The sequence below is a fragment of the Phalaenopsis equestris genome, unplaced genomic scaffold, assembly GCF_001263595.1.
Source record: "Phalaenopsis equestris unplaced genomic scaffold, ASM126359v1 Scaffold000251, whole genome shotgun sequence".
Taxonomy (NCBI): Eukaryota; Viridiplantae; Streptophyta; class Magnoliopsida; order Asparagales; family Orchidaceae; genus Phalaenopsis; species Phalaenopsis equestris.
The window spans coordinates 170,706-196,857 of record NW_018164693.1 but is presented as its reverse complement, the minus strand read 5'-3'; the positions used below and the strand labels follow the sequence as shown (position 1 = coordinate 196,857).

The 26,152-nt window shown below is 37.0% G+C and overlaps 2 protein-coding genes across 6 annotated transcripts in view; one reads left to right on the top strand and one right to left on the bottom strand.

The window, feature by feature from the left end:
- Window positions 1-3,718: 3,718 nt before the first annotated feature.
- LOC110024198 lies at window positions 3,719-14,690 on the bottom strand. Of its 4 annotated transcripts, none has more exons than XM_020724020.1 (10): window positions 14,302-14,690; window positions 12,833-13,095; window positions 11,756-12,613; window positions 9,825-11,599; window positions 9,582-9,724; window positions 6,881-8,806; window positions 6,732-6,780; window positions 6,388-6,629; window positions 5,925-6,032; window positions 3,719-4,509 (listed from the first exon to the last, which is right to left on the bottom strand). In XM_020724020.1, exons 2-10 carry the CDS (start codon window positions 12,984-12,986, stop codon window positions 4,284-4,286), a joined length of 5,481 nt encoding a protein of 1,826 aa, XP_020579679.1. In that variant the 5' UTR covers window positions 12,987-13,095; window positions 14,302-14,690; the 3' UTR covers window positions 3,719-4,283. The 4 variants fall into 4 exon arrangements, with proteins under 4 accessions (XP_020579679.1, XP_020579678.1, XP_020579680.1 ...); XM_020724019.1 differs by having other exon boundaries at window positions 9,825-12,613; window positions 12,833-12,920; window positions 13,003-13,095; XM_020724021.1 differs by lacking the exon at window positions 14,302-14,690 and adding an exon at window positions 14,231-14,284 and having other exon boundaries at window positions 9,825-12,613; window positions 12,833-12,920; window positions 13,003-13,095.
- A 1,386-nt stretch (window positions 14,691-16,076) lies between these two features.
- The window catches only part of LOC110024200 (protein LEO1 homolog), a 35,169-nt gene continuing 25,093 nt past the window's right edge, over window positions 16,077-26,152 (top strand). For both annotated transcript variants that reach the window (XM_020724023.1, XM_020724022.1), the window contains exons 1-7: window positions 16,077-16,373; window positions 16,745-17,157; window positions 17,576-17,687; window positions 18,212-18,397; window positions 19,151-19,327; window positions 22,350-22,481; window positions 22,636-22,815. In XM_020724023.1, the coding sequence (XP_020579682.1) occupies window positions 16,230-16,373; window positions 16,745-17,157; window positions 17,576-17,687; window positions 18,212-18,397; window positions 19,151-19,327; window positions 22,350-22,481; window positions 22,636-22,815 (1,344 nt within the window). In that variant the 5' untranslated portion in view covers window positions 16,077-16,229. The remainder of the gene's footprint in view (window positions 16,374-16,744; window positions 17,158-17,575; window positions 17,688-18,211; window positions 18,398-19,150; window positions 19,328-22,349; window positions 22,482-22,635; window positions 22,816-26,152) is intronic.

Genomic DNA, 26,152 nt, shown 5'->3' with positions numbered 1-26,152 from the left:
TCCAACTTTTTTTCCAATTTCAGCAGAATTTACGCTGAATATTTTTCCATTTTTAATTCTGATGATTGCTATCTGAGTTCAGAAGTTTCAGACGATTCACATTTATTCTTATGAGAAGAAACTCATGTTAGGATATTCTCACTACTTTTGATCTGAATGTCTGAGTCTTTAAAATCAGTTTTCTTAAAAGTCGAAGATTTACATATATACAACGCAATTTCTATGTAATTACATATCTCACCCAATTTTCATGTTTATATACATAGCATTTTGGTGTTTTAAATTTATGCATGAAAAAAATGTATTACTTCAAAAAGTAATAATAGTGTTATTTTTATGTGATATATATAAGAATATGTGTGAGATGTGCAAACTCATAAGAATTTTGTGCATTGCATGTAAATACCCCTAAAACTCAATAAATATTGAATAAATACTAATAGAGAAAAACAAACATATACAAATGATGTATCTTTAGCATTAAAAAATGTCAATGCATGTATCCATATGCTCATGCAGTCTGAAGAGCTCAAGTGGTCAACAATTATATTAGTATGTCAAGATTGATTTTATTTTATTTTTTATTATTTTTTAAATTAAACATGTGAATGGTTGAAAGGAGAAATTTATGAAGAAGAGTTGACAATATCTAAATATATATAAAAGAAGATTAGTTCTCTAAATATTTTAAGCTTCCTTATGACAAGCTGTATAGAGACAGGGGAGGAGGAAGGAGTCAGAGGTAGACGAGAGCTTTCATCTTCATGAAAGCAATCCTAAACTTTTAATATATATTTAAAGATCAATGGCATCAACTTATCCTCTTAGTCCTTATCAATTTAAAAAATATTAAAAAATAGACTCCACTCAATATCATCAAAAATTTAAATTCCGCAACCATCTTAATAAATATATTATATGATTCAAATTATTCATTGAAATATTGTAAATACTATTAATTTCAATATCACAAGACTCTTTTCCATATATTATTTAATTATTCTGTCACATCCAAATAAATAATAATAATGAACATAAAAACTATATATCATCATCATATATGCATTAGACTTTATTAAATATTTTGAAAAATAAAAATGGACCTCGCATGCATTCAATAGATCAATAAATAAAAAGGTGTTTCTACATTGAAATATAAATTACCCAGACTTTGGACACTGCCACAAAGTTGGCCCACACGCTCATCTTTCTCTCTCATTCATGTGACATAAGCTATATAATTATAATATAAATACATGGCTTTCAAGCACCCATATGAAATCTACGACATGACAGGATGATGACTATAGAAACAGTACGAGGAGAGAGAGAGAGAGAATGGAAGCTTCATATGTTTCCAAATGGAATGGATATAATCAAATTAAAAACAGTGATTGGCTGAGGACAGAAAGAATCATGAGGACAGATTCACATCCCTTTCTCTCCCCTTAATAAATGTCACACGTGAGTTTGGGATGAGCAGAGTTTGATTACATGAAAATTGCTGTACCTGTCCTTTTCCTGCAATCTCAGGTTTTTTATTTTTTCTTAAAAGATGAGAGGGTGATTCCAAAGAGAAGATTGTGGGGGGACCCTCTGAGTTCTTTATAACGGATATATGAATAAGTTTATGGAATAGACATGTTGGCAGAATGATGACACATTCATTCATTTCATTTCATTCCTCTTTGATGACTTTGTAAATAAATATACTAAAACTTGGGGTGTGTGGGACATAACTTGGGTGGCTTATGATGGCTTTATTGTAACACCTGTTTGTTTTTTCCCCCATGGAGTAGACAAAGCAGGTATTATTTATGGCATGAAGGAGCTCAGCCAAATGTCATTATTTGAGAGGGTTCAATAGCAGGATTTATTTTTGTCTGGAATTAATGCATGATCCTTGGTATCATGTCTTTGATGTAACCATTTAAAATTAACCTAAATAATTATTACAATAAAATAATCAAATTGAATGGTAACTGCAAAATCAATCTAAATTATCAAAACTCGTCCAAATCATTTTTTAGATTTATTATTTGTCTTAGTTCATTTACTTGGTTATTTTTTTGGTTTGGCAAATTTGAAATAAAACGATTTCCGACAGCTTCAACTGCTTCATCAACAATGAAAGCTCAACTAATCATCTTTTAAATGACTTAGTTCTCAACACAGATGCGGAGAGAGCTCAAAATTCATGTCAGTTTTATTGCAGCTCAAAACAAAATTTAAAAGCTTTCAAAAATCTGATTTTAATTCCAGGAATTGAAAGGGAGAGTGAAATTTAGTGGTCAATAGAAGCAGGAAAAATTATACACACACTAAAAAAATTTATTCTTGTAAAAACCAATCCACTCACATCAATATTATTAGCAGCATTAAGGAATGATTTATATTCAGTTTATTTGATGCCGTCTTCCAACTTTAATCACGTAGAATCTTATCCACAAATTTTAACTATAAAATGAAATATTTACACACCACTGAAATTCTTATGTGCTTCCATATCTATATCCGTTAATTTATTACATATGGCACCTTCCCCATGCACTTTTTCAAAATTATGAGAGAGATTTTTGATGTGATATGAAAAGAGTTGATGGCATAAATGTAAGAGAAAAGACAAAATTTAGTCACTATATATGTATAATATATAAGAATTAGGTGGTATGTATGTAAATGCCCCACATTAAATTTTATTTTGGTCTTTTTCTTTTTTTTTCCCATGTCGAGACGATAAGCATATTGGTTAGAAAATGTTCAACATGCATTTGTTCAATTTGGACCACTTAGCTTACAAACAACGAAGGACTCTGCCATATACATCATTTTTGAAGAAATTAATCACTTCCCAGCTGGAATTTTATTGAATAAACATTTAAGCAAGAACAAACCCCACACAAGTGACAGACTCCTCATATCTTGTCCATTTCTACTTTTAAGGTAAAAAATTAAAGAAAAAAGGCATTAAAAAAAATTAACGGAAAGTTTAATTAAATAATTCAAAATTAACAGCAAATACACAGATGTACTTTGATACACTCCAAGTGCTGTCCAATGCCCATAATAATAATAATAAGGGCCATTTACATACATAGCACATAATTCGTATGTATTTACTAATCCCACACCTAAACTTCAGCTACACACATAGCACTCAAATCTTTAACATGCGAGCAAACATGAAAATTTAGGTGTGAACATAAAAATTGTGTGCTAGGTAAGTAAATTTCCCTGATAATAATAATAATACTGACAGCAATGGGATGTGATGTCTTTCAACAACAAGCGGACAAAGGGAGTACAACCTTTTGTTAAAAAGGGCATGGTATGACAACAGCAAGACCAGGTCTAATTTAATGTCAGATATGGCCAGATAGATCATGCTGAATTAAAAAAAGAAAAAATAATTATTAAAAAAGAGAATACCATATATTTTACTATTATTTAAAATCATCAGCATAGAAAACTACAATAATTGACCAGCACTCACATCACATCAAAGTAAAAAAGGACAAACAAACTTAAAAAAGATAAAGGAGATGCATTGAATACTTTAGTCCTTCAGGCAATGAAACATTCAAAAGGTACAGTAATTTTATATGAAAATGTTCCATTGCTTTCTGGGTGGTACAAATTTGAACTGCAGCAACAGCAATGAAAACTGACCGAGTATATCCTCTATTATATAAAACGGAAAGCTAACGGTCAAGAGTATAAAAAACCTAGAATTTGAAAACCCCCCTTTCAGCCTGCACACATCTGCACATCTTTTTAAAACAAAAACTCCGTAAGTGGAGAAGAGAATCATCTTAATATTTAGAACAACATGATTAATATTTCCTGACTAGTTACCAGAATCGGATGCTAAAAGGACCATAGGGAATCTGTTCACTTTAGGCTACAACCTGAATATCTCGATCATTTCTCATAAAAACAAAAGAATATATGCTAAAAGCCCTCATCTCCATTTTGTGAAAAATGATAAGGAAGCATAGAATCCCTATTTTTTTTCTTTTTGGAATTTCAAGAATTTACAGAAGGAAACTGTACTGGGGCAAAAAAGAGGATATTAAGACACCGAAGGATGAAAGCTGTCCTTCCAAACCCACGTGGTTGCCTCAGGCTTTTCTCCAGTGAAGAAGATGTAATTAGTACTCCCCGAGCAGCTTTTGGCTCATGTTCTGCTTGTACTATATTGGAAGGTATTACAGCATAGCAAAAGGGGGAGGCCTAAATCTGGTGAGTGATTGAAACTGCAACAGTAGAATTACGCCTTGAATTCAGAGTGAAAGGCATACCACCCCATCCGGCAGATTTTTAGGCATTGGTAAAACAGTCACATTTCTCTGTGGAAATGATCGACGGGGAGCCATTTCCGAGGTGGAGCCCTCCATCCCATCTGAAGGACCACGGCCATGGAATTTTGCAAACCGGTTTATGATGGAAGCTCTCTCCACATCCTGACATTCCATTCTAAAATCAACAACTGAGGAGCCACCTTCCAACCTAAACCATTGAGAAAGCAGTAAACCTTTTAATAGGTCCATCAACAAAACGCAAGAAAAAACAAGAGCCAAAGATATTATAAATCCATATCATATTATTAACCTTCATAAAAAGTTTCAAAAATACACAACAGAGAGGCAGAGAACGACATAATTTATATTTCCACACTCAACTTTACCCTCAAGCCTTTTCAGCCTGTCTCAGCAAATGACGATGACTTAACTGCTATCGGCAATGAGTCGATAATGATGAAATATACCATGCAAAAACGAAATTCAAAATGCATGCATTCATTAAACTCCACTAATAATTTCAACATATCCCCTAGCCATTGCATTCCCCAAGAAATTACTAAATCAGTTCCTTGAAAGACAGTGAGCTAGACGCGTATGGTGTTTCCAACTAGTCTTTCTTATATTTGTAAATAAATACCCCTTATCAGTACCGCAATCTTCTACCTAAGCACTTAACACGGCTGCAAACTACACCCGGCTCTACTTGATGAACTGAAAAGGGCACCAAGATTGCCAAGTCCAAAGCACAATATGGGCATCAATTGCATGATATTTTAGCAGCCATGGTGGTTTGTTGAGGCTCTAGGAAGAATGAAAACAGACACGACAACAAGGAGAAGATACAAGACAACACGTGTTGAACGAGTATCACATGCATTTCTGTGTCAAGCATGCGTCGGAAACGGGCTCACAATGGCGTGCCAAAATCATTGCTCAAATTTCACAGATTATATGCTCTAAGTATAATGAAGGTATAATCATCTTACCACAACTGATGCAAAATTCCTGAAGAATAACCCATATCAAGTAAATCATAATCCCTAAATGAAACTCTTTCCAATTTGAGCTAATGGTTAAATTATCGTGTACATGGATATGAATTAAAACGAATACAAACATCAAAATACCATGAGCAACAAAAAGCAGCGAGCAAATATTGTCAAGCCTCAGACAATTGTCTCTATGAGATCAAATAGTAGCATCAGATGCACGCTTTTGAATTGCAACAAGAAAAATGTAATAGCTGGGGTGTCAGATATTAAAATACTTAGAAGAGTAGCTAAATTTATCAGTTAAGTGCAGGAAATATCTTGAAACATGATATGTATGGCTATATGACATAATTAAATCATTAACAGTGTTGAGATACTTGACCATATGTTACAGGATATAAGGATAAATTAGAATTTAACAATATATTCTAATGCACGGCAAAGTCAATTAAAATTCAAGGTACAGATAAACCAAAATACAATGTAGTGTTCAGGAAGCCAGTTTAAAATAAGTAGTAGCTGAAAATCACACAAAAAATATTAATTAAAAAAAATGGTGTTCTAAGAGTACATTGGAAATACCAAAAAAAAGGACCGTGGAGGTTTGGAAGCAATACTCAATTCATACCTCAAAAAGTTACTCTGAAGCTTCCGCAAGCTCACAATGAAATTATCCACAATATTTGAGAAAAATTCTTCTCGCTTCTTCTTGAGTGTATTATTATTTTCTGATATCCTAAAGCATGCAAAGTATGGGATTAGGATATGCTGGAGAAATACTTAAAAATATCTTGCTTTGTAGAGATGATGATACATATAGCAGCCCTAAGCTAGATTAGCATATGGTATGGTCAGATACATAAAACATCAAGCTAAAAAACAATTACATAAAACATCATGCTAAAAAACAATTACATAAAACATGCATGCTAAAAATCAATCGTGAAATCACAAAACCAGATTGTACAATAATCATAGGTGCATGGTTAGAAGAAATTTGGCATAACAAATCTAAAAAATGGAGCAGAACCAAATATCAAACCAAATAAGATGAGTGCATACAAAAAGATTCCAAGTTATGGAAAACTCACATGTCCCTACTTTCTAATTGCAATCCAGAATCACTTCCAGAGATCAGGCTGCATGCTTCTCCAAGTGTTAGTTTAGCAAGGTAATAAATCACCTTCTCATAGGACATCATGGAATCCTGAAAAAGAAATTTGGTAGGTACTGGAGAAAAGAGTTGCTGTATCAGCTGAGTTGTAAAGATGAGCCTCCTCTTAGGTCGACCAATTGATGAAACATCATCCATAGCTTCGGTATCATCTTCAATCTACAATAAAAAAAAATTAAATGAGATCTTTACTAAAAACCATAAAATTAAAAAAAAAACGAAAAACCTATAAGATCAAATATAAATTTTTAGCCAAATGACCTTCTCAATCAGCCTATTGGTAGCCAGGGCCCATTCCCTCTTAGCCAAGCTGTGAACAACCAAAAAACATTTAAATCAAACAAAACATAGAAACTCAAACAATGATATACTTAATAAGTATCTTTTAAGTTACTAGGTGAATCAAACACCTGAAACTTTGCAAGCTTTGTGAAGTTCGTGTAACCTCCTTGTGCCATGGAAGCAGATCTGATGCTGCAATTTTCCGCTTCTTTCTTAATGGAACCAAAATTTCATCAGTAACCATTACTTTTAAATGAGAAGATGAACGAAAATCTGCAGCCACAGCACTAGGTGATGAATTCTCCGAGATACTATCACCTCTCCTTTTCATCATGACATCATTATCCATTTGCTCAGATGTTTTTGAGAAAAAGTAATGCTGACCAACAGCCTTGGTGCTTCTCTGAGAACTCCCAAGGCTGTCAGACATTCCCGAAGTCCGAATATCCTTATAGTTTCCATATTGATCAAACCAAAATGGAGCCATTTGAGGATTAATCAAGTGGCGCTCATTCATCCCAGTAAGATTGTGCATAGAACTACTGAGAGAACCATTTTGTAGATCATGCTGCCTGGGAAAGGAAGTTGGCCTGCAAGATGCCAGCTCTCCACTAATAAGGTGATTAGATGCATTGCCACTTTTCTCTTCAATCTCCCTGGAAGAAAAGCTTAGCATTTTCAAATCACTGGGCTGTGAACCAGCATCTGATCCTCTGCAAGCAGAGTCAGTTCCCTTCATGGCTTCCATTTGCTGCAACAAAGAGTAACTATGTGTTTGAAGTTCACTCATCGACGGCAAAATAGTTGGAAAGGTCACTTTTTCCCTCTGATTGTCATACTTTCCCTTTTTCTCGTCCTGCTTAATCAAGAGATCAGAAGTAGAAATAGAAAGAGCAGAACCTTTATTTGAGGTATTTTTGGATTCTTGCTCCTGCATCTCAGATGCACTGGCCACTTTAGGAGGTGCGTCCACACCCACTGAATGTTTTTGCTCTGATTTTGCACCTTTTAGTGGATTTTCTTCTCCATAGGCAAATTGCTGCGAATTAATAGAGCAAGTGCCTATCTCAGATGAAGCATTTACTCCCTTATTTGCACGTTGATCATCCTGATGTGGGGGCTGTAAGGGATTCAAGGACTGAAGTAAATTAGAAGGGAGCTTCTGAGGCTGTAATCCAGAAGTTCGCTGAGCGGCTGCATTTCTCCATGCATTACTGAAAAATTTAGAAAAGTGACCTTGCTGCGAAGTAACTGAAGCAACTGAAGGATTATTAGAGGGCACAGTTTCTGTCACTTGGAGAAGTTGGCTTGCATTTCTTCTATCAGAGCTAGCATTTATCATATCAGAATTTCCGCTTTCTTGAGAGTATAAATGTGAAGGTAAAGCTGCACCATTGCCAGGAAAAGAAGCGAGTCTAGCAGCAGGAACTTTACCAGGCATACCTGGAAACAATGCCTGAGAAGTTTGATTAGCTAGAGATATATCATGATGGTCCTGTGCCTGTGAAGGATGAAGATGTTTGGGATGGCCATCAGCATTCACTTTGTTACCAAATGATTGATTCACGGACTGCTCAAACTGTGCCTGTCTAGATGGGTAAGATATGCTCTGTTGCTGAAGTAGAGGCTGATTTCTTATGCTATTTAGCATCCCCAATGAGTTCCCTTTAGTAGATGAATACAAGGCATCATTTCTGGCTTGAGACATGACTGTTTTATAATCCAAGTTTTCGCATTGACTGGTTTCATGAATGGTTGGCAGAGCTACAGCTGAAGTGGTGGATGATGACCATGCCTGATGTGTATCTTCAGCTGGTGTATGCATGAGCAAGGGATTGCCAGCCACGGACTGCCTCTGAGATGAATGAGTCAATTTCAAACCAGAGCCTTGTAGGTGATTTGCTTGGATATGTTGCAAATGAGATGTTGGCCGATCGGAAGCAACTACCTCGGGCATACCAGAAGACGAGCCGTTTTCAGGATTGTTCTGTCTGGCAGCACGAGTACAGTCGTCTGATTGATCCGACTTGTCAAAAAGCATGTGAGCATTTTGACTGCAATTGATCAGATAAAACTATATGTTAGACCACCAAATTGCACTCTTTTTTTTTGGGGGTCAAAGCTAGCCATACTTCCTTGGTTGCAGCAGGTCACGCAAAAAAGTACCAAAGAAAAACGAGAAAAGAACCAAAATTTACAGAACCAAGCATATATATTATAACACATCTATAGGCTTATTCTTCAAATTGCAGTGCAAAAAGAAAAGTAACTATAAGGTTGTCAAACATTATATAAATGTTTAAATAAGCGTACACAGTGAAGTGCGCTTAAGGAAGCAATGAGAGCGCTTCATAGTTCCTTTTTAGAGTGCATCACAGTTGCCTTTTAGAGTGCATGTGCATGATGCGTTCACTCCGCTTGCCCTTAAAGGTGTAAAAAATACCAGTTCAACTGTGGGGTACTAAGCATCACAGTGAATGTCATATTGCTTGCTAGTTGGACAAAAATTTTATGGTTAATAATTGACTTAAAATACCACAAATCATTTTATAATTTAGATTTATATGATGGTTGTTAAATAAAACACAATATTATGTCATGTTTCTTGTGATATACACACTTCAGTTAATTGAAGCACCCATATTATTTTCACTTCCCACTACAAATTAAAAAAAAAAAAAAACAGTTCAATGTGATGATGATGATGATAATGCAAGATGGTTTACTTTAAATATCAGGCAGAACTATCATTTTAGGTGTATGCAACTCTATATACAATTTCATTAAAAAAAAAAAAGTACAATAACAACAGCTTCATGACAAAGATACCTATGAAGACCGGTTCTGTTTTCTTGAAAGAAGTGAGCCGTCGTTGCACTGAAAGATGGTATAGCTGGATTATTCCTAGAAAATGTTCCCGTATGTGGCAACTCTGCTAAAGTTGATTTTTTTTGGGGATCAATATAGCAATCCTACAACAGACAGGAATAAATTTATTTAGACTTCATAAATGAAAGAGTAGTAGTCAGCAAGGATTCAAGAAATTAGCCATAACTTGACAACCACCATTACCTTTCCCATATCAACAGAATTAGTTGAAGCCACATGGCCAATCAACTGAGAGTTTCTAAAATTTTCTTTCTCTTGATTATTCAATCCCCAAACAGTGGGATGAGCAGGAGCATGAGAATGTGATTTATGGCTTTCCTGATTAGCTGTTTCCATGTTAATCTCAAGATTTCCCATGGGATGAAATTGAAACCTCTGAGAGCCCAAAGACTGATCTGTAAACTTTTGGCCACCGCTGACTAAACGCAAATGACCATTTCGATCTAAAAAAGAATCATCTCCCTCATTTCGTCCATCATCAATGCCATGACCAGTGCTCAACTGACTAAATGCACGGCCATGTGCTTCACCAGATGTTTTGTTAATGTAACCTGGAGATGCATCCCAGTCTTGTGGACAAGTGCTCGGCGGTTTCTGGTCTTTAACTTGATCTGCTTCTTTATCTTTTATGATCGGATGGCCAGCAACATGTTTAATAGGATGCACTCTCTGTCTACTAAGCAGCTGTTGATTCGTTGCTATGTTTGATCTAAATGCGCCGGGATTCATAAAATCGGCAAGGTTAGCAACATAGGAATGTTCATCAGGGATCTTTTGGTTATTAGTTTCAGATTTAACTGACTCCGATCCTCCAAGTGAGCTCAAGGACACAGCTTCTTTGCTTTCACCAACCTTTCCCAAGCTTCTAGCATGAGTCCTTTCGATATGTATTGCAGTGTTTATGTCATTGCTTCGAGCATATTGATTCGGGTCACCATTATCATCATTTTTAAAGTTACGACTTCCACTAGAAGATGGTGATTCTATGCCCCAATTACTTAGTTTGTTACTGAACTGGCTATTCATATTGTAAAAAGGCATCTTCTGTTGGTGGATCCATGAATGCTGCATTCCCTGAGGATTTGATCCCGTTTCTGCAGAATCCAAGTGTTGCATAGCTTGCTGGTGCCCCTGGACTACCCAAACATCATTAGGAGCATTTAGATGTTGTTGTCTCTCTTGAAAACTATTCCCTATGAAATTGTATGGCTGATAATTTTGTGCAAACTGTACATCATTTGTTTCTGTTGATAATTGCTGAACAGATTGGATAGAATGACCAGTTTCTAACCTTTCATTTTGTTCATACGAGTATTTGATGGGTTGCTGAGAACTACGTGCAGAATGGAAGCTTTGTCTGGCAGTACTATCACTCGACAAAAAAGGCTTCGATCTCGGTGCATCATGCAAGTTGTTTTCAGCATCACTTACAGCATTTTGCCTGTCATTATCACTCAACAAAACCAAATGATTTCCTGCTTGTGGTTCTGCCTTCTGAAGACTCAGTCCACTCCACTCCTCAAGTTGGCCCGTGTCACTGCTGGAAACCTCTAATGCCTCCTGCACTAGAGCACTCCAAGTCCCACTCTGATGTGAGGGAAATACATTGAGGCAGTCATTATTCTGCATGGGATATCCATTCAGATAAGTTCCTGCAACTCTATTGCTACTCCCCCCAAGAGAAACATCCCAATTGGCATTATCATCAACGCCAAACAGGATTTTTTCTTCAGTTGGATCCAGACTAGTAGTGGCATGAGAAGGGGCAATATGTGATGTGATGCTGTCATGAGACTTACCCAACCAATCCGTTTGTACCTGTCCGTCTTGAAATTCCTGAACTTGTACGCTTTCTACCAAGTGATTTGATTGATGAATGCTTCCCGAAACAGCACCACAGTCCGTACTCTGGACTAAAGCATTACCAAACAGAGTTCTTCCTTGAGCACCCTGCCTTCCTGCAACAAAACTAGCACCTGAGTAACATTGATTTGAAATAGGACGCTGATCATTGCGGAAGACATTCTGTGCGGATGATTGCACTGATGTCCTTTCTGCATTGTTGTCACCTAATTTTGACATCAAGTCAACTGGGGTGATATCATTAGACATACCTTGTAACTGGAAGTAATGGTTCAGAGATCCCGTGCTACCAGAAACAGGAGTTCCATGCAAAGATTGATCTAATTGGCGAGGAACAAATCCCATTGAATGCATAGACTGAACCTGGTCATGTGAATACATAAGCCCATTTGGAATACCTTGCATCAAAGGTATGTTGCGCTGTGTCCAGTTAATGTTTCCAGGAATAAACATTTGAGAACTGTTCGGCGGCTTTGATTGAGATCCCAGGAGCTCGCCTGGCATGAAATTGACTGCATTTGCAATGGGCAAGCCACTCAGCATACCAGGCAATTCATCAGTAGCACCTTGGCCTGTTGTTCCATACATCTGGTTAAAAGAATTGTGCTGCCTCGCTCCAACATGTAGCTGCTGAAGATGTTGCTGCCGTTGAATCTCTTGCATTTGCATGGCAATCAGGTGCTGCTTCCAATGCATGTCATTAGAACCTTGCTGCTGCATTTGGTGAGGCTGCGAAATTCCAGGATGTTGACCACTAAGCTGCTGATGGCCACCAAGAAAGTCAAAACTAACTGGGGATGTTGATGCTTCTGGTTTTTCCAAACTTCCAGGAAAGCCAGAACCATAGCCAGGAGAATTTCCCTCTTGAGATCCAAAATTAGGTAAGCCTCTCTGCATTAAACTAAGATTATCAGGAATCACTCCGTCCTGCTGAAACTTACCCAGGCCAGACCTTCCCTGGAGAGCGTTTGAAACATGCATCAACTCATTTAAGTTTAACTGTTGGTTTTTACTTTGGCTTCTATTGATATGTTGCTTCAGAGAGAACTGTGATAAACCTATGCTAAAAGGCGTCTGAAAAGGTAGCCTAACATTTCCCTGATTAGAATCTGTTAATGCAAATTGAATTTTAAATTAACGGAGATCATAAAGCATCAAAATTTTGGGACAGCTAGGAAATCAAAACCTGAACCATGAACTGTATACTAGGTGCTAAGCTAACCAAATAAACCATATGAGCTCAAATGAACCGGGTACCAGGGCAAAACATCTTTCAAGAGAAAAAAATGTGGACTAAATATATAAGGAAGGCCAATATTGTCAGTTACCTGTATCAGAAGATGGGACCACTCCACTCATCGCCTGGGCACCAATCCATGGATTGGTATTAGAAGCGATATGACCAGAACCTACTACCTGAGATTGATGACTGCTGTTTTCTTCAAAGAAGTTGTGGATGCCAGTAATTTCATTCCCAGACATAGAAGAAATAGCTTACATTGGCCAATTGTGAGCTGTCTATTCTATTTTCTCTTTGGTTTGAAACATGTCCAAATCTATGAGAATTGAGAGCTTCGACAGCTTCTTGATCCTGGAGAAAAGAGTCTGATGGTTAAAATTCAGTGCAAATATGCTCTAAAAGAGTGTTCAGCAGCTTTAGGAGGAAAAAACAAAAGAAGCAATATGTATTTCTGTCAAGCAATCAGCTTTATGAACTGAAGAAGCATATAAAATACAAAACCGATCAAAACAAAATGAGTAGTTATTTACTACAAAGCCAGAAAAAAAAAACCATGATCAGATAAAAGAAGTTGAAGTAAAATGAAATGGCTTAATATGTTGCAGAAAGGTATTAAGATGCAATTGTTCAAAGGTTTATCTAAATTATTGCAGGTATCACCATAATAATGTAAGCCAGACAATCTGTAAGTAGAGGAATTTAGAAATAGAGAAAATATCACTAAAAGGTTGCCATCCATTAGGAATAGGTGAGGAAAGCAAGAATGAAAGTTAAGCATGTTATTATTTAGTAAGGATTCCTAGTGAATCTTGAGCTAAATAAACCAGGCTCGATTTTGAGACACTAGCACAGCATTACTTAGCAGGTTATGCTCTCATATATCAGGCCAAAAAGACTCCTTATGGCAAACCACAGACCATTGTCAACTTTAAGAGACTATTCACTGCACCTCTTTTGAGATTCGTTCACAGACACATATTCTCCCATCTTGATCTGAGCCTAACATATTCATCCAGCAGAAAATTTTTGCAACAACAAGTTGAACTCATACTTTAGAAACCAAGCTCCATGCTGCGGTTGTGTGTTCATCAGTAGCCAGGACCTTAAGATCTATATAAAAGGAGGGCGTGAGGGTGGGGGACTCAAATGAGAACAAAAGCACGTAGGCCACAGCAATAAAAATCCCAATCATATACAAGCTTTCCAATGACTTAGATGAGCAAGCTCTTGAACTAAATTCAGAAGCACATGACACAAGCTAAGTAGCACGCGAGTTCAATCTGCAAAAATTGCAGACAAGAACGCCAAAAGAAGAAGAAAACCACATTCTTCCTCTAGCTCCGTCGCACCCAAATAAAGACAAAACATTGGACCTCAAACCCTAAACCAGCAGACTCACACATTACTAACTTCCTTGCACAAAAACACAGCCGCCGCCACTAAAACAAGTCATATATGTCCAAAAAAAATCAATTAACAAGCTCACCCAACAAAGCCACAGACAAAACCTAAAGCAAGTGCAGAAATTCCAAATCTCCAAACCCAATTAGGCCTTACGAGCAGCAAAAATCACCACAGGAGTGGAACCCCAGCTGCGCAGACTGTTTTCCTTCTGTTAAACACTCTCCCCTGCGATCCGTGAAGCAGATTCCGTAGTTAAACCCGTCCAAGGCAGTGGAGCTACTCGTATTCCCCCAAATGGCGATCTTCCGTCGATTTCGGAGTAATTGGGGTTAGGGTTTCCCGCGCTTCCTGGAGCTAGGGTTAGGGCTTCTCGAGACCGAAGAGGAAACAAAAAACGATTAAAAAAGAAAATTCCTGTGAAGCTGTGCTCGGCGAGAAATGGGGGGCAGCGAGATAAAGTGATCAGAATTAGTGCGAAATTTTCAACGAACTCTTTCTCTTGGAGGAGAAGACGGGGAGCTTCGGCTCCGACCCAAACAGGATCGGACTAAGAGCCCCAAAATTATTTTCTTCTTTTTTTCCTCAATTATTTTAGTTGGCCAGTAGAGGTTGGACGAATCGCTGCCGTCCGTTCTGTGCATTCGATGACAAACCCGATAGATTCCTTTACGTTAGGTGTGACGCAGCTTCGGGATTTAATATCAGTAGATCTTGGCCGTCCATTGCATGATCTTTCTCGATGCCACGGCCCAGTGGGCTGAATGATTTGTTTAGTAACGTGATACATCAAGCCCCAAAAACAAGTGGCCCATTATGTCCTTTATGGATCGGATAGTCAGTTGTGCACTCGAAGAGAGTATTCTCTACACTGAAATTCATAACACCCTCTTACACTAATCTCTTATATGAATTTATCAGTATATTTAAAATAAATAGTAAGATATAGAAATTCTATCAATGAACTTACAAGAGAATTTTCCCAAGCCTAAACGGTGTTTGGTAGCATGTTCTCTATAGAATTTAATTATGAATTTAATTAAATCCAATCAAAATAATAATAATAATAAATTTAATGCTCAATTAAATTTATATTGCTTGCATATCATTCGATCCCACGTTCCGTCACTTTTGAGGCGTATTGCGAGCCATATTTTTTCCGTCATTGCTCACAATCTCTTCCTGTCACCAACTCGATTTGATAAACATGAATTTATTGGATTTGATGAATTCTATTCAGTGTAAATCTAACCTGCAACGTAACACCGCTAGGGCTGTCAAAAAAGCATTTTGTTCGCAAATAAATCATGTTCAGATCGCTGGGTAGCTCGTGTCCGATTTGTTCATTAAGCAGAAGAGTCGAACACCAACAATATAATAAATAAATAATATTTGTATAATATTTATACATTAAACTTTTTTTATTGTTTTTAAAAAACATTATATTTTATTAAATTTTAAATAATTTTAACTAGGAATCAAAAAAGAAAGAAATTTTTTTTATTGGATATGTTAATACATAAGAAATGTGTGGTATGTTTGTAAATACTAAAAAGTTGCTAAATCCCACACCTTTTTCTAATAGTCGCGCATCGTGAATAATTGAACAAAAATTTTAGTCATACTCTTTAAAAAGTAAAAGAAAAACGTCATTTTACTTGATAGCCAGCGTCATATATAGTTTGAGTCATGTAGGATCGAGTTAAGTACAGGAAATTTTGATTTTATTTCCTATTAAAAGAGTTTTAATATAGAAAGAAATTTTTTGTGATTTAATTATATTATTTTCGGGATTAAATTTTAATAGATTATTAATTCTAGCCGAGTATTAATATGAATAAATGAGTTTGCTTGTTTCATCCGGTTCATCTGAGCGCCAACGAAGCTATCTTGGACTGGTTTATTTATGTCGGCCCAATCGAACCGAACCATCCATACCATAGTGAGGCGTTAGGTCTAGAAGCCGGTTTCACGTTGAAGCAATGCTTCGGTGAAGGAGAACATCGAATCGCGCGGCGTTGCTCGCCAGCCTGAAGAGGTAGAAGGACTACTAAGGAGAGAGAGAGAGGGGGAGGGAGGGAGTGATGGCGGGAGACAGAGATGCTGACGAGGAGACCAGGAACATAATGATGCAGAACCTCTTCGGCGATCAGTCCGAGGAGGAGGAGGAAGAAGAAGAGATCGATTCCGAGCACGAGGCGGCAGCAAACCAGTCGGATTACCCATCGGTGCGTGTTTACGATCCTTGAATTGTTTTCGGTTCTTTTCTGCTGTCATCATAACCTCGAATTGTTTGGCTCACCTGCTTGCTTCGGATTTGGAGGAGGGAAGTGATTGAGTTTGGGGTTTCTTTAATAAAATAGAAATGACGTTTAACTATTTATTTTTTATATTATTTTGGATATTTATTAGAGCAGAAATTTGCGTTTTATGAGATGTTTGGAAAATATTTATTTATTTATTTTGGGTTTTAACTTCAATGTTATGTTTTCTTTGTGAGGAAAAGTCAATGTCCTCTCTCTTTTAAGTGATGACAATTGAATCTCCCATTTACAGTTTCATGCCATAACTTCTCATTTTCTGTTTTTGCCTTTTGCAGGAAGATGTGGAAGCCGATGCTGAAATTGAAGTTGATGTTGACGGTGAACAGGAGGGTGGGGAGCAAGAGGGCGAGGAACTGGAGGCAGAGGCTGATGGTGAATATGAGGGCGAGGCTGATGGTGAAGATGCAGTGGAGGGGCAAGGCGAAGTTGAAGTGGAAAGTGAGCTGGAAGCTCATGATATTGACGTTGAACAAGTTGAGAGTGAGGGTTCCCCAGAAAGAGAAGTTAGTGATGAGAGGGCGCGGAGTGAAGGTAAGTATGCTGAAAGTGAAGAAGAGGGATATGGGCAGAGGACAGCAACAAGTAGAAGGCGAGAGGTATATGCCATTGAGTCAGAGGGCTCTGAAGAGAACCACTTTTCCCAGCCTCACAATGAGGATGAAGAAGTTGGTAATACAAGGAATATAAGGTAATTTCTTATGCATGTGACTGATGTATATTCATAGATATGTGTTTTTTCTTTTTAAAGTTTCTTTTTTTAATGAGAATGTATATTTTTGCCCTTCTAAGCTATGCTATAATAGACTTGCCAAATATTTATTGTTATCTCTACAATTTGGTTGCTGACTTTTTGCTCTGAATCATAATCATCCCAATTCATCCGAAGGTGATTCCATATGGATTGCATGGTTAAATAGCTTTTCTTAGTAACTTGTATATGGTATGCAGACGAGTTTTGTTTGCCCCTTCACCTATTCATGTTTCTAGACACTTAATGGGAAAAATGAACTGCAATAACTGTTTATGGTTATATGTTCTCTTGAGGTTTGTTTTTTTTAGGGTCAAATATGTTGAGCATCCACTGACATTTTTGGATTTTGCAACAGGTCAACTGATGAACAAAAGGACAATGAAGTAGTTCGTGATGTGTTTGGAGAATCCGATGAAGATGAAGGAGAGGAGTATGGCATTCAAAATGATCTTGAACAAGATTCACATGTGAGTTTTTGGCTTTCAACACCACTATTTTTATCCTTTTTATTTTATGTTCAACTATTGTAGCTGTTGTAAGTTAGGTATCTTGCTGTGTGCAACATAGATATGGTCATGAAACATGATCTTGGATTATGTTTTAATCTTCCATTTGAGTAATTTTTGTTAGGAATTATAGTAGTCATCATTGAGAAGTTGAGCATTGTGTATCGCCATGCTAATCCCAACTACTTGGGTGTTTTCTCTGTCAATCCTCTTTATTTATTTACTTCTATTGAAATCTGAATTGGGAATGTGATTCATGGATTTTTTTTAATTTTTTAATTTTTTAATTTTGTCTGTGTATAGAAGCTCAATTGAGATATGCTGGTTAATTTATAAAGGCTAAATTAATGGCTGCACACTTAACTGTGTGAAAATAACCAAGTGATTTTTAATTTAATCACTAAATTATATTTAATGATTATTACTATTTGCCTTATTTGTATGTGTTAGTGGTGCCAGTAATCGAAAAACTTCTCTTTTTGTAGAGGTCTACAATGGAAGAGGAAGAAATCTATGAGAAGGATCTCAAGCCGGAGGATATGGTGCCTGATGAAGATGCACAATTTGAGTTTGAAGATGAGAATCTTGACCAAAAAACAAAGGAGAAACCAATTGGTCCTCCATTAGAGATCAACATTCCTTTACACCCACCTCCTGGCCGACCTGATCAAGTGAGCTACTTTTGTCAACAATCCCTTTATTTGGTTAATTTTTATCCTGCTAGTTGTCTACTTCTTTGTTCTAAATTCTATGGGGGGAACATGCTCATGCAAAATATTCCTTTAAGCTATTTGCACAAGTTGGCATCTTATTTTATTAATTATGAGATGTAGTTTTTGTATTTTGCGTAGTCATGATCGTGACTTCTATTCATTCAATCCAACCTTTCGAAAACCTTCAACATATAATGATAAACTCTCCTTAGAGCAATTATTTTGTTGAACATTTTCCTATAAATCAGTGGCCATTAGTTCAGTGTACCACAACCCGGTGTAATGATTTGGTTGTTGCATTGTCCTACTTAAAGGTCACATATGTCCAATCCAGATGCATCCTCTTTGCTTTACATGTGCAAGATACACACATTAACCATTTTCTAGCCCTAGATGCTAGGGGGAGGCTCATGCATTGCTCTAATTATTGCATTTATGGATGATGATGATATAAATCAGTGGCCATTAGTTCAGTGTACCACAACCCGGTGTAATGATTTGGTTGTTGCGTTGTCCTACTTAAAGGTCACATATGTCCAATCCAGATGCATCCTCTTTGCTTTACATGTGCAAGATACACACATTAACCATTTTCTAGCCCTGGATGTTAGGGGGAGGCTCATGCATTGCTCTTATATATATATATTTGATGTTTTACGCTTCTTTTTTTCTTGTCTCGATCATTTTATTAAATTATGCTAACTTTGGCAGATGAACATGATTCGGGTATCTAATATTATGGGTATTGAACAAAAACCATTTGATCCCGCAACACATGTAGAAGAAGATGCATTTGTAACTGACGAATCAGGAATGAAGAAGCGTATACGTTTAGAGGATAATATTGTTCGTTGGAGAACTATTAAAAATCGAGATGGGACAACCAATGTAAGTGAATAACTTTGACCTAACAAGCTTTCATGAATGACCTGCACTAATATCCGTAAATCACTTTTTTGAGGTTCTTTTTTCTCTATGCTTGTTGATCAATCGTTTTGTTTTTGATGTATGATATCATGAGTGAGTTTATTTTGGTTATTTCCTTTCTTTAATGGTAATCGGATTTTTTTATTATGTTTGGATGTCATCTTTTTATCCATTTCATGGTAGAATTGTCTCCTCATGTATAAGGATTTGTTCGTATTTGTTTTTAACCTTAGAGATTCATTTTTGTTAACAATCATGTAAAAATGATAATCAATTACATAGTTTCAACTCTCCCTCGTATGCCAAGTTGTTAAGATCCTTATTCTTTGCAGTTGGCAAAATACTGACAATATGTATTAATTTAATTGAGAAATGATAAAGCAGTCTCAGATATGATTTTCTTCAATATGGGTTGTGGTGTTCTTGGTTAATGTTCTATGGGATAATTTTTATTCAAAGTTTAAGGATAAATAATTTTCTTGTAAATTAGGTGCGGTGAGGAATTTTCCTTCCTTCAAATGTGGAGTGCACGCTTGTTTACTCTGAGAATAGAAAAACATGCTAACAAGAATTCTAGAATGTGATTAGGATATAATCACATTTTGATTGCTCTGTGTGAGGAGCTAGAGAGAGAGAGAGAGAAGTCATAGCACAAAGAGAAGATACAGGGTTTTTTGTTTTTCGGTTGAGTTACCTACATTCGTAATTATTTAGTTGAAAGTTTATCTCACTATTTGAGAGCAAAGGACTACAAGTTTGTGAATTACACATCAAGTTACTTGAGAAAGAAAAAAGAGTGGAGAGAGAAAAGCAATAGAATGACTGAGAGAGAAGTCTGATAAATTATTACCCAGAGTCTGAAGAATAAATTTCAAATTAATTATAATAGTGGAAAGCAAAGGAGAGCAATAAAATGAGAGGTTTGGATATGTCGAGAGAGTGCTATAGTGGATCCTTTAACTTCACTGAATGAGCTGGTGAACTTCATTGAGGTTGTAAGGGACTTGCAAAATCTAAAGATTAAAAAACCTTTAGTATGGTTGTCAGGGACTTGCAATGTTTAAAGATCAAAGGCTTAGATTCAAATGATTTTTAAATGAATTGTCACTTGATATTTATAGCGGTGATCATTCTTGAGTAGGTTAAGGAATATACTAAAGGTTGATATTCCATGCTGAAAATATTGATTGAGTTGGTTGAAGCATTGCGAACCATCAGAGAGCTGAACATTTATACCATGTGCAAGAAATACAACACAATAATTATACAAGTCAGTATATTCCATCTCTCATGATAATAGTACAAAAAGCCTGTGATAAATGGATTGAGGTTGGGGCAAGTGATTAGAGTCCGTCTAGGGGTTGTGGTATCGATTAGGATATCAGAGAAATTGATAACTTGTCGATAGGAATCTCCTCCCCTAGGGGAATCATTTTTGAGAGCCTTCTTGAGAGACATATCTCGAGCGCTAGGACAAGAAACCTTCTTAGAGGTTTTTGCACTTGTTGAGGACGTAAATGTGGACGGTTAAGATTGCTTCTAAGGTTTATAGAGATATTCGAGGCTGTACTAGATGGTCCGTGATTGATCTTCACTTGGCAGATCTTTATTAGAATATATTATTCAAAGCAAATAAAATAATTTATATTCAATAGTTTTGTGGGCTAGGATGTTTCATGGATTGTGATGTATGCATCTGTTTTCTGTGCTGTTATATTATCCAATTTTATTGTTCTGCCGTGATTTCATAAAACAAGGAATTGATATATCTGCATCTAGTCTCATTATGTGCGGAGTCAAGCTTGTGATTTGAAGTGATATTACATGCGATAGCAAGCTTGTGCTTGAAAAATTGAGCCAATGCTAAAGAGTTCTAAACTACATTTTCCTTGTTATTTAGGCAAATATATCAGTTGGAATACTCTCACTGTTATTCACAAATATATGTTCTGGCATCAAACTCATTGTTATATTCAATACTATGGCATGTTTTCGTTCAACTGGCCAGTCCTGCTTAAGATGCAGGAACTTGAGTTTTGGCTAAGAACGGAGCTTTTAAGAGTACTTTTTTTATCCAATGGGATTTGCCATCATGTCATCATTTCAAGTCAGTCTACACCACAAGGCACAGGGCATTTTATTTCAGTGTCAAACTATTCATGTTCTTTTCTTCTTGAAAATGCTGTAACGTTCGTAAAGAAATTTGGGCAATTTGAGTTGAAAACTATATTGGCAAATCATAGTGATCTTTATGGGATGCAAGAAGCACCTGGTCTTAACATGTTATGGTTTGGAGTATTTCAGTGAGTTTGAACTACTATTCTTACCACAACGCTTTATGTTAAGTCGCACAATTGATGTCGTTCCCTTTCTATTGTGAAGAAATAGAATAACCCTGAAAGAATTTTTTAGTTAGCCAGAATATTTAAATGAATTAACTTGAGTAAAACAACCAAAAATCATTTAATCATCTGATGACACCTATTATCTTCTTGCTTTATCTAAGTGAACATGCAGGCTTTATTTGTGTTTCTTCAAGCATCGTTTTCAAAGTACACCAGTTTGCATTTTTTTTTAGTCTTCCTTGGATATGGTTTTACTTGTGGCAAAGGTCAAACTACTACATGGATGAGTACATTCTGCCAGCATCTATGGACAAAATACAATCAACCTGTTCTTAAAATCAGATGTCTGCTTTGGTTGCTATTACATTTATTAATGGAGACATGCATCTTTGCTGTAGGTGGATATTAAGTTTCTTTTTTTAACAGAATGCTGGAGTTTTACTCAAATGTAGTATCTATCCAATAAATCACATAAGGTCCAGTCACGCAAATTCAAAGCACAGTTAATTGTGATCTTAAAAATTCTTATACTTTCATTATTCTTACTTGAATTCTAGTTTAATTTTATTGGAAATGTACTCGATTGTGTTTTTTGCTGTCGTTAAATGTTCAGTATATGTTTCCACGCTGTGTTGCAGTATGAAAGCAATGCACGTTTCGTTCAATGGAGTGATGGGAGTTTACAGCTGCTGATTGGGAATGAGGTTCTTGACATATCTGTCCAGGAAGCAGACCATGATCAATCCCATCTTTTTCTTAGACATGCAAAGGTTGTTATTTTTTACTGCTAAAACAGATGAAGGAATGTTTGAAGCAGGGCTCTATTCAAAATCACATTGAAATTTTAATACGTTTTTTTTTTAAGTTTCTATAACTAAACCAAGCTATCCTTTAGGATTAATCCGTGTATTCCTACAAAATCAGGGAATTTTACAATCTCAAGGGAGACTGTTGCGGAAAATGAGGTTTATGCCATCTTCCTTATCTTCAAAGTCACATCGTCTATTGACTGCCATAGTAGATTCACGGCATAAAAAGGTCTACAAGGTTAAAAATTGTGTTACGGACATTGATCCAGAAAGAGAAAAGGAAGAAAAAAGGAAGGTGGGTCTTCTTATCCTGGATCCCTTGTAAGTAATAATTTTGACTGCTTAAGCATGCCAGCTTTTTTGATTGCCCTAAAAGCATGTCCTAAAACCTGGGTGCAATGATACCTTTTTTTTTCTGCTATTTGTTGCACTGGACACTGACTTTTAATGATTATGATGTTTGACTTGCATGTAGCAATGCGGCACTATTGGCTCCTTGCTTTAAATGTAATTTCTTTGTGCCATTACTTTTTTCGTTATTTTATTTCGTACAACTAGTTCAATTTAAAGCTATTGTTATCTGTTGCTTCTGATTAGATACTGAACAAGCGAATGTAGTTGATGTGAATTCTAGTTTTCTAGTCATATCTAGCTCTTTGTGTAAGTTGATTTGATTAAGGCATAAGCTAGATGAAAATTTTTGCACTGGATTGTTTGGCTGATTGTAATTTAAGTTACTTGATTCTGGCATGCATGCCATTTATTATAGAGTGCATGAAAATAAAAAAAAAGATTAATGTTATCACCCAAGTGATAGCTTGTTTTTAATAAGAGTATAGTAATTTGTAATCACTTGACAAAAGTAACTCTATTGATTTTTCTATTTTGATCTACTAATTTGGATGGTTGTTGACCTCACTTTTGATTGAGGCTTAGTCTCTTCTTTTTAATAGCCTAGGGTCTAGTCGTAGGACTTTCCTGTCGACTATTCCTAGAAGCAAAGGAGCTCTCCCCGTTAGAAATTCCGAGCTTTTCTTTCCTCGACTTGAAGTTCCGCATAGTAGTTTTGACCTCTAGCACTTAGTAGGTGAGGCTACTGTGAGGAAGCTCAAGAAGCATCCCTATAGGACCATTGGCCCTAGGATTGACTGTACACGTTGATCTGGCGCTGTCGAGCTTTTCGCCGTCCTGTTTGATTGAGCTCGAGCCGAGTTTTTAACGTAATTCGGGTCGCGACGCATTTTTATCCCGATCGTCGACAAGGTTGTCCAAACAACTCCGAATGACAAAAAGGACTGCGCCAACGCGTCTGGAACGTCGATTTTGCCTAGGGGAGACATTTGTTTCACTACGACGACACGTCTGAGGGAAAATACACATTTAAATGTTAATTATAATAATAAATAATACTTTCTTATTATTCTTATTAATATAATTAATAACTTATATTAGTCCCTAACCTGATTTTATTTCTCTCCTCTCCCCTTCTATGCTCTCGATCCCGTGGTCCTTAGGGTTGGCTCGTTCGGTTGCCTGGCCCGCTCCTTCGTGCCGTTGGAGAGACTCGTTCCCGCGCTCGTCTCTGGCACGCGAGACAAGCCTTGAAGGCGCCCATCCATCGTATCCTATCTTTTGCGTTCTGCGTTCGATCTTCTCTGCGGCAGATCATATCCTCTGCGAGGATCTCATCCTCTCTTGATCCCTCGAGCCATATACGATCTCTTAATCATTCCTTCTCTTTTCTTTGGTCTATATTAGGGTCTGTTTGGAGCATTTCAGTGGGCCGAAAATCTCTTGGAGGGAGGGAAAACTCTGCTATTTTCTTTTCTCACTTGCTTCTTTAGTTTTTTTGTGCTTGGGTTGGCTTCCTCTTATTATTAGAGGAAGGATTGAAGTTGAGGAGTGCTTTTAAAATTTTTGTGTTGCTTTTTGCTGCAAGGAGGTACCTTTTTCCCCCCTCTTGTGCTTTGCTTCTTTTCGCTTTTCCCTCTGCCGAGCGTTTGAGTTTGGTGTTGTGGATGGTATAGCATGTTAGCGTGATATTGCACCTATATTTTTGAAATATATGTTACTCAAGCATCTAGACATTGAAAATGTGAGCATGTTCTAGGAGTTAGACTTGATTACTTGCTTAAAATGGTGAAACTATGACATGTTTTTATTTACTGTGGCATGTTTCTATTGAAAGCAATTAGGAGGGTTGAAACATGGCTTTGAGACAATGTTAGCTCCTCTTGCAAACATGTTAGGATATGTACCATGAAGCTTTTCATTTATTCTTATCTAGCATGGAATATTAGAAAGTTTATTTGGTCTTTCATGCATGTGGAATACTCGGTTTTGACATCTTATAATTTTTTTTGGCTTAAAAAAATGCATGCTATGAAGAAGTTTACCTTGATTTAAAAAATTCTATATCTGTTCTTATTTGAAACACGTGGTGGCCCTATGTTTTTGATGTTTCGAGGGCATGAGGATGTTCTAGCCTTTGCCGTGACCTGGTTTTGAGCCTTAGCTGCTGCTCGGTTTGATTCTTGTTGGTACTCGGTTTGCACAATTGAAGCATGGGATATTGATTTCATCGAGGCCTTTGGCTTTGGTTTTAGTTGAGGTTTTGTCCTAATGATTAGTGGGATTAAGGCTTTGTTGTTGTTGTTGTTGTTTTGTCCTAATGATTTGTGTTCCATTTATTAGCCTCGGAAGCTTGTACTTTGGCTCTGGTTGGGGGCTCGGTTTGCTGGTTTAGCTTTTACCTGAGAGCCTATGTTTGTGCTTTATACTTGTCCCTACCCGAGAGGTGGCTTGGGGGCTTGATTTGGTTTGCTCTAGGCCCTCACCCAAGAACTTGTCTTGGTGTGTTGTGTTGTCCTTATTCGAGAGCTGTTAGATGGTTTCCTACTCCTACCTGTGAGATATATTGAGGGTTGTTTAATTTGATTTGATCCTTCTTGTTGGGCTTGAATTACTTGGATGATTGTTGGTGGATCAAATTTGTCATCCCAAAATTATGATTATATTTTGTACTCTCTTATGTATATCAAAGATCCTCGTGAAATTGATTCGGGTTGCCTTGGCCGCGAGCCTTTCTTGTGCCTTAAGTTGCCTTGGCCACGAGCCTTTCTTGTGTCTTGGGTTGCCTTGGTCGCGAGCCTTTCTTGTGCCTTGGGTTGCCTTAGCCGTGAGCCTTTTTTGGCCCTGTTTACTGCCTTAACCGTGAGCCTCTTTTGGCCCTGTTTCTTGCCTTAGTCGTGAGCTCCTTTTTTGTTGATGGCCTTGGCCGAGAGCCTTGATGGCTGCTTCCTCTTCTTTATTGACCCCGACCGTGAGCATTTATGTGGCTTTATTGGAAGATTCTATGTTTATTTGGTATTTGAAGCTATTGATTAATTTGGGAGTTGAAAAATCTTAATTTTGGCATAAGTTTGGAGGTGCCGATGGTAGTCTTCCATGGGTCACTTTCCTTTTGTTCAATTAATGGAATTTGGAGGATTTTCAAGTCCTATTTGGGAGAGCATTTGGTTGAATTAAATTGAGCCCCTGGAAGATATTTTTGGAGGTTAGACACCGATATCAGGAGGTCATTTCTGGGTGATCGTCGTGTCGGTTCGGGTCCGTTTTGACTCGTTCGAGAT